The sequence below is a fragment of the Balaenoptera acutorostrata genome, chromosome 4, assembly GCF_949987535.1.
Source record: "Balaenoptera acutorostrata chromosome 4, mBalAcu1.1, whole genome shotgun sequence".
Classification (NCBI taxonomy): domain Eukaryota; kingdom Metazoa; phylum Chordata; class Mammalia; order Artiodactyla; family Balaenopteridae; genus Balaenoptera; species Balaenoptera acutorostrata.
Window position 1 is genome coordinate 48,714,720 of NC_080067.1, and position 9,026 is coordinate 48,723,745.

At 33.1% G+C, this 9,026-nt stretch overlaps 1 protein-coding gene across 1 annotated transcript; it reads right to left on the reverse strand.

The window, feature by feature from the left end:
- Window positions 1–623: 623 nt before the first annotated feature.
- On the reverse strand, window positions 624–1,012 carry LOC114238518 (cytochrome c oxidase subunit 6C-like). The gene has a single exon (XM_028167720.2). It carries the CDS (start codon window positions 981–983, stop codon window positions 756–758), a length of 228 nt encoding a protein of 75 aa, XP_028023521.1. The 5' UTR covers window positions 984–1,012; the 3' UTR covers window positions 624–755.
- Window positions 1,013–9,026: the final 8,014 nt, after the last annotated feature.

The window sequence follows — 9,026 nt, forward strand, 5'->3', positions numbered from 1 at the left end:
TGTGAATTTTATTAAATAATAACATACATAAAAAGTGTGAAATTGTAAGGTCAGTGAATTTCACAAAACAAACACAATCTTTAAGCAGCATCCACAAAAAAATATAGGACATAACCAAGTAATTCAGAATCTCTCCCCTGTTTTCTTCCCAGACAAAACCATCTCATAAGCTAATCACTCACTATCTTTATTATAACACTATCGATTAATTGTGTTCATTTTTGGACTTTATATAAATAAAGTCATTCTATATTTACTCCTTCATCACTAGCATCTGTCACTCAAAATAATGTATGTGAGATTCATACATGTGGTTGAAGTAGTTGTGATTTGTTCATTCTAATGACTGTGATATATCAATATTTTACTGTTTTGTAATTTTCTTTTGTAATTTTTTTTCCATTAAAGATTACTACACTTATGGTATGTTTATTCCACAGTTATTAGATACTTACACTATTTCAAATTTCTGGTTATTCCAACTAAGCTACTGTGATAATTCTTGTACACATCTTTTTTTTTTTTTTTTTTTTTAAATAAAAATTTATTGACCAATTCTAATGCAAGTACCCTGAACTATATGTATCAGCAAGAGTAAATGCACAAAAATTTAGTGTCCACAGTATTTGTTAATCGTTTATTTATCATGAGAAACTATTCCTTAGCCCAGATATTAGTAGTTCATAGTTCAGGAACACAGGTAAGTGACAAACTTCCATGGAACTCAACCCAAAGAAATTCTTTATATTCCAAAATCACTTTGCACTCTGAAAGATACCAGCCTTCCTCATCTCCTCAAAATCTTTTATGGAATCATAATTTCTGTAGAAATCTGCATATGCCTTCTTTCTTGGTTCAGCCACAGCAAACTTATAGAAAGCTGCAACTCCCAAGGAGACAACGAATGCTCCAACAATATGAAATCTCAGACGCTTGGCCAGAAGGCCACGCATCTCAGGTTTTGTCAAAGAACTGGAAGCCATGGTAGTTTTTCTCCTTGACAGCTCAACAACGACGTCCTTGGAGAAATGGACGGCTTGTACACATCTTTTGACAAATGTATGTAAGCATTTCTCTTAGATAAAAATCTATGATAGGAATTGACAGGTCATAGAGTATGATGATCAGCTTTAGTAAATAGCAGAAAACAATTTTTCAACCTTGCTGTAGGTCATAACCATTTATATTTCATTTATTCCTCATTCTTGCTATTTATTTATTTATTTACTAGCTTAACAATTCTATTGTGTATGTAGTGTTGCATTGGTTTAAATATGCATTTAGCTGATGACTAATCAAGTTGAGCAGCTTTTAAAAATTTTATTGGCTATTTATATATCCACTTTTGTAATTCTTTTCCCTTTAAAATTATTGTTGCTCATTTGTATTGCTTTTTTATTGGCGTATAAGATTTTTTTATATATTCTACATGTGATCTTGGATGTATGCATTTAAAATATTTTCACCCAATCTATTGATTGGCTTTCCACTCTCTTAGTAGTGCCTGGTATAAATAGTATTTGTTAATTTTTATATTGTTTAATTTATATATTTTTATTTTCCTTCCTGGTTTGCTCTTTTCTTAGTCCTATTTTTAATAAATCTTTGCTTACTGTAAGGTCATGAAAATGTTCTATGTATTCTTCTAAATCCCTTGTTGTTTATCTGTTCACATTTATATCTGTATTCTACCTGGAATTTACTCCTAGTTATGCTATGAAATAGGGGTCAAGGTTATTACTTTTGTATTTGAATGTTTAACTAATGCAGCACTACTATTGAAAACGTTATTTCTCCACCAAACTGCAAGCTTATCCTTGTCATTGTAGGGGAGGAAAAAATTTTCTCTATACTTCTAGGTTCTTTTGGCTGATCTAATTATCAGATGGACATAAAACGGATTAACAGGAGACAGACAAACATTTAATTTCATATGTATGGAGGTCCCATAATTATAGGACTGAAGAAATGACCAAAACAATCTGTTTTTATAACTTTTTAGACAAAAAAAAAATCCATTATTTGTGAGGATTCGACAAAACAAAGGGGTTTTTGCTTGGGGTACAAAATTAAAAAAGAAGTAACAAAGTGTGTTTATACAGCTTTCTTGGCCTGGAATTCCCTATCTATGGTAACAAGGATTCCCTCCATCCTCCAGGCATAATGAGGAAACCTTCCCATGTGGGTTTTGTTTCCTGCTTTCAGGGGAACAAAGAAAGGTCAGAATAGTCTTCTTGTACTGGCTGTTTCTCAGGTAACTTTATAGCTACTTTATTTATTTATTTATTTATTTATTTTTGGCTGTGTTGGGTCTTCGGTTCGTGCGAGGGCTTTCTCCAGTTGCGGCAAGTGGGGGCCACTCTTCATCGCGGTGCGGGGACCGCTCTTCATCGCGGTGCGCGGGCCTCTCACTATCGCGGCCCCTCCCGTTGCGGGGCACAGGCTCCAGACGCGCAGGCTCAGTAGTTGTGGCTCACGGGCCCAGCTGCTCCGTGGCATGTGGGATCTTCCCAGACCAGGGCTCGAACCCGTGTCCCCTGCATTAGCAGGCAGATTCTCAACCACTGCGCCACCAGGGAAGCCCCTCTCAGGTAACTTTAATTCAAAATAATCAATATGCCACCTTGGCATATTCTGGGGCAGCCTGCTGCAAGACCCATCATCATAAATTATTCTATTACATATGTGTGGGTCAGTTTTTTTTAATCGATATTCTGTTCAAAATGTGTTTTAAATGACATTGCTTTAGTATTTTCCTGATTATTAAAGCTATATATATATGTGTATATGTATATATATATATATATATATATATATATTCCCAGAGTATATATATACTGTGTATGTATACTGTACGTGTATATACACAGCATATATATACAGTACATATTATATAGTTGCATATAATATTAACAATTATTCACACTCCTAATACTCAGTATTAACTATTATAACATTTTGATGAGTATCCATCCAGTCAATAAAACACAGTGCACACACACACATGCACTATATGCCTAAATCATCTCTAAGCTCTAAACCAAAATTAATTTGGCACACCTTGATCTTTTCCATTAATACATCTGTATTTTTCTAACTTCTTATTTTAGCCTAACTTTGATTTGAAAAGAAAGAAACATTATATTTTTTTAAATAAATCATCTTCTTAGCTTTTTATTTTATTTATAATGCAACATTGATTATAAACTCTAATTCAAGGAAATTTTATGTGACTGCACTTATGCATTTGATAATATATTAACAAGGCAGCAAAATCTTAGCATTAAAAACTGCAAGATGGATGGAGTTCAGGAGTGAAGACAGCAAGCTGCATTTTACAGAAGGTCATACTTAGAAAGCAGCGTTTCTTAACACAGACAGTATTGGTATTTAAGGATGGATAACCTTTGCTGAAGCAGACTGTCTTGTATATAGTCTTGTGTTTAGCAGAATCCCTGGCTTTTACCCAGTAGATACCAACAGCACTCCTCAGTTGTGACAACCAAAAATGGTTCTAGATATTGCTGGATATGTCCTGGAGGAAGAGAAGAATTGTCCTAAGTTGAAAAGCACTGCTGTAGGAAAAGAGTATAATTTGTTTTGGCTGTAGGCTCATCATGTAGTCTTCCTCCTATATGCATGCCTATGGGCCAACTGAAATTGCAAGTTATCAATTTGAAGAGACATAGAAAGTTTTCTAAGAGGGAAGGAAGTAAGGCCCACATTCCATTCTTCTGAAATTTAAAGGTTGTCTTTGATAAACTCATCATGCTCTGACCACAATCTGACAAGAATATATGGCAGAACCTGAAAATGTGCTGATAGTATTTAACAGTAGTGTATATTACAGGATAGAGCTTGTGTCTAACTGCATTTCTGATGCTGGAATGTTCCGTATCCTGCCACTTTGGAAAAACATTAACCAAAATTATGTTAAAACCCTGCTTCAAAAATTGCTGATACATGAAGGTCTAGCTTACGTATGGACAGAAGGGAGATGGTGTGCTTATATGGGCATAATTCTGGAGATATTTGGGAAAGACTGACTTGTAGATTATCTCATCTCCCCTCTCACACAAATAGCATAAAGAATTACTGGTAAACCTGAAGGTGTAATCAATCATTAGTTTCCACATTAGCTGTAACAATAGTTATATCCTGTTGAAGGCTCCCCGTGATGGAGAAGAGCAGACCTTGTTGGCTACAGTACTCTGCAGAGACCAGGGCCCACATGGCCAGGCTGTAAACTTCAGCTGTCACAACACTTGGTACAAGGGAAAGTCTTTGCCTTATCCAGTTGAATATCATAATTCTGAGGACAACATCACTGAGTGGTGGAAGCATTTAGTAAAATGGGAAATAGGACCTTTCAGGGTATTGATGTAGTCAAATGAACTCTATAAAGCAAGGAATAACCATAAATGAGGCTACTTAGCTCAATATTCAGCCTTTCCGTTTTTTGCTTAATGAAACAAGGCACTCAAGACCTGACCTGACTGATCTGTGTTATTCCTTGGAGTACCTGGGATTTTCGAGGTGTGGTAGTCTGAGCAGGCAGGTGTTGCTAGACATAAAATACAAGCTTTCTGTAATTTATAGACAAGGATCCCAGAATCATTTAATTAGGACACTAAATGAAATGAAAACACATTTGATTACTGAGCTAATTGGTAGAGTTGGACAAGAGTTACACTAATCCATACCAAATAAAGCTGATAAGCTATTTAAACATTTGTAGTTCACTTTCTGTTTAGATCTGGAAACTCAAATGGAGAGATTTATGACTTAACCTAAGAAATGAGGTACAAAATAAAGCATTTCTACTGTGTATAATCTTTACCCTTTCTCTTTTCTAAGTTTGCTTCATCTTTCATAAGAGCTTAAGTGATTTCAAATCAAACTCCCATCTCTTTTGTAACTCTCACCATGACTTAACCAATTGCTGTATTTGAAATTCTCTGGTAATTAAACCAGAGAACTTTTGTCCTGGATTTGCTCACATATTTTTTGGTTACAACTTTAATGGTTTCTCTCTCTTTTCAAATTGAGTTATAAATTCTGGCTGGATAGTACAGTTTGTTTTGGGAGGTGTGTGTGTGTGTGTGTGTGTATGTGTGTTTGGTTTAATAATCATAAACCAATCTGAATTTTGTAAGATGGAAATAAAAATTGTTATTGCATTAACTTGAATATCTCTACAAACTATGGTAGCTTCAGTTTTTAACCAGGATTAGGCTTGTTTGCTCCTGCTTCAGTTGCATTATTCTCTTTACTACTGTTTTTGTAATTATTTTTTAAAATCTTCATGTGTTTGGTCTCAGTTATAGAACTTCCAGTTGAAAATTCTAGTACCATTCAACTCCCTTTTTTTGCTTAATTTCATATATACCAAGTTCATAGATAACCATGTGTATGAGCTCAATCTATATAAAACAGAATTATTGGCTGTTTTCCTATATCAACATTCATTTTTTGTTTGTTGAGGTTTGTTGTTTGTTTTTGTTTTTGGCAATGGTGGTAAGGGATTAGTGATCAGTTTATGTAGAACATATTGTGGTTATTTTTTTTCAACTCTGAGCAATCGCTGAAAATGTGGTGTTTTTAAAATTTTTTTTCATTTTCTAATCACATCTTTGATCTCCTTGAATGATGTTGTCATTTCTCACCATTTATATGGCTTCCACACTCATGTTCCCAATTGTACAGCACAAGGGAAGCTTCAGAAAGTTGTGCAATCTTCATTAATTAATATTCCACTGAACTGAGCTCTATATCATCTCTCAGTGTATGGGCTACAATAAGCCTTATGTAGGCAGCATTTCAATTCCTGCTGAAATCCTTTGTCTAATTCTAGATGGACCTCTCAGTCCTTGGCACACATAGTTGTAAACACCCCATTGCCACTCTAGAACTCACAGTTTAGCAACACTTTATAGTAATATTTTTGTTCCTACCCCTAGACCTGAAATGTTTGTAGCTAAGAGAGGAAAGAAATCCAACTATATCCATACCTTCTGTGTGTGTGTGTGTGTGTGTGTGTGTGTGTGTGTGTGTGTGTTAAGGGTGAGAGATATCTCCCTTTTATCTAAGTTCTGAATCACATTGAAAAATAGAAAGAATGTGATATTTAATGTAAGGAGACTTTACATTTTGTTTTCTCTGCTTGTTATTAAGAAAATGAATATGGGCAAATACTTAATTTCCTCATCAGTATTACTAAGGTATAATGGTTAATATAATTAACTGCTTGAACATTGTCAAATAGACAGTTGCAAAATACTTTAAAATACTTATACTGTGATATTGTTTTTTCTGTTAGCCTAGGTCAAATGCACATTAATTGAATATGTTGTAAGCCTTCATAAAAATTCGCTCTCAATCCTCTTCTGATCAAAAACCACATATATTTTGTATTATCATTCCCCTTTTTCAGCATACTTAAAAACAAGATATTTAAAATACACCAGGCTTCATATTTCCTTTGAGCTCTTTCAACACCCTTTGACAAAACAGAATATAGGTGAGAGTTAAAATAAACTGCAATATTTCCTTTTAGCTATATGGTGGATTTTATCAAGGTTACCAAGGATGGTCTTACCATCTAATTTTGATTTGCCTGAAATAATAATAAACTTGTACTTCAAAACACTTAAACTTTGTAGGGAACTGTGGAAATATAACTTGAAGGCAATTATGCAATAGAAATGTCAAACTATAGATGATTTAACCTTGAGGAAATTTGATTGTATTCTAATGTCGTTTGCTTATTTGCATAATGGAAGAAGTATTACAGTTTTGAATTGCAGAATGATTTAGGTATATGTAGTTTATGGTATGCTTCTGAAATCAGTGCCAGAGATTGGATATAATGTTATTTGTTTTTTTAAAAAATCTATCTCAGTAAATTGTTGAAAGAGAACTTGGAAAATTAAAATTTATTCTTCATCACTCTTTTTTTTTATCATTTACAATGATATTTATGTTATTGCAATATGGCACGAAATCCTTAGCTAGTTTTCTTGATATATTAATAAAACTTACTTTAAATATTTTGTATATGCTAATAATTATACTGTGCATCTATGTTATACTAAAATACCTGGCTGAATAGTAAGTAACATACAGATGTTTGAAATGATGTATAGTGAAAAATATTCTGTTTAGTGAATGAATGCTCTACTTTTTCCTCAGATTTATCTGAAAAGCATGAAATGCATTATTTCCCTCCCTCTCTCCCTCTCTCTCTCTCATCCTTCCTTCCTTCCTTTCTTTTTCTCTTTCATTTTACTTACATAGATGCTTTTAATTATAGAACTGAGTATAGAAACAGTAAGATTTAAGCTCCTTTCTTGTTTTATGAGCACTAACATGTCAATAGGTTTAGAAATTAAACAGAAGTCCAACCAATTGAGGTTTTGGAAATACTATTATTTCCATATTTATCTTTCTCAAAATTAAAGGTGTTGCTTTGTTCTTAAATTATTCCAAGTACTCAAAATTAACAAAGGAAATGTTTCTTTTGAATTTAAAAGGATTTACTGAGAGCAGAGGTAGGTCAGTAGAGCCTAGTATAAAAAATGAATACACACAGTACTTAATTTTGGAAAATGTTCGGAGTACAGGTAAGTGGCTTGCCATAATTAAATAACTTAGTATATGACATCTAGTTAGTCAATATTAATTATTTTTATTTTTAATTGGGAATTTTGATTAATAAAACAAAAAATCAAATTATAAATTATTGTGTATTGATGAAAGCTGCAGTTTTCTTTATTTCTCATTGTACTTGTAACTTCAAGTTCTCTGATGTTATATAATGTTCCAGTTTGTCTATTAATTTATCATACATTTGTCTAGTTTCTATAATAGTTCTAGAAACTAAAATAATCTTTTATATAAAGGAAGAGAGAAAATGAACAGTGCAAATGATAACATGGTAATCTTCCTTAATATGTAAGTGCTAGTGTGATTTAGCAATCTCAAGTTCATGTGGAAAACAATATATTTTCTTTTACCTCTCTTAATCACATGACTAACCATTCCATAAATGGAAAAAATTTTCAAACTACAATTAGGAACCCTCAATGAAATAATGCTACAACTTCATTTTGGGAAGAATAACCTTTTCTGGGCGAGTATTGAAACGCTCATGACCATACGTAATATGGTTTTTGATTTGTGCGGGAAGGAATTATTCAGATCCTGGCATAGTGCTTGGTGTGTAGTACTCAATTCATAATATTGAATGTATCAATGAATAAAAGTGTACATTGTTGTTTCTGACTTACATATGACTTTTTGGAGCACAACCCAATAATTGTCTCACTCTGTTATAAAATTCACTTTGGGATATGGAATATTTGAACAGACCTAACAATTTAAAAAAGGTCTCAGAAAAATCTTATAGAAAAGACTACATCAACATTTTATCATTGAAGGAAAAATTTGGAGAGTAATGTTGGAAATTAGATACCAAGAAGATCTCTGTAACATTATGGATGTCTTTTTGCCACATGGTCACTGTGCCTAAAGACAGGTGAATTTGGATACCTTGAATTTGTCTGAATTTGGGACATAAAAGTAATGAAGTAAGATTCTACACTGATAAAGAAAATGTGAGGAAAAAACTAAATCTAATTTGTTGGGTTTTAATTTTTAATTTGGAATATTCATATTTTACATTTGATTATTTACACATAAACGACATCCAATATACTATTTCTCAAATAAAATGAAATATTGTTTGCCTATTTTCAGTTAATTGATTAAATAGCATTTTGGAATTATTATTTCATAGGTGGACATCATGTTTTATGCTTTCTTTTTTTTTCCCATCTGCACATACAGTCTGTGACTAGACATACATTCATTGAGAGGTAACTTATGCCAAAGGAAAAGGTCACAATGAAAGGGTCTCAGCATTGCCTTATGGTTGAATTGACCCCATTGTCATTCCGTGCCCATAAGTGTCCAATATATCTCAATATTTAGAAATATGTAGATGTGGAGTACTCAATTGTGTTGGT

Coding starts and splice junctions, on each gene's coding strand:
- LOC114238518 (XM_028167720.2), bottom strand. CDS start 983: ATGGCTTCCAGTTCTTTGACAAAACCTGAGATGCGTGGCCTTCTGGCC.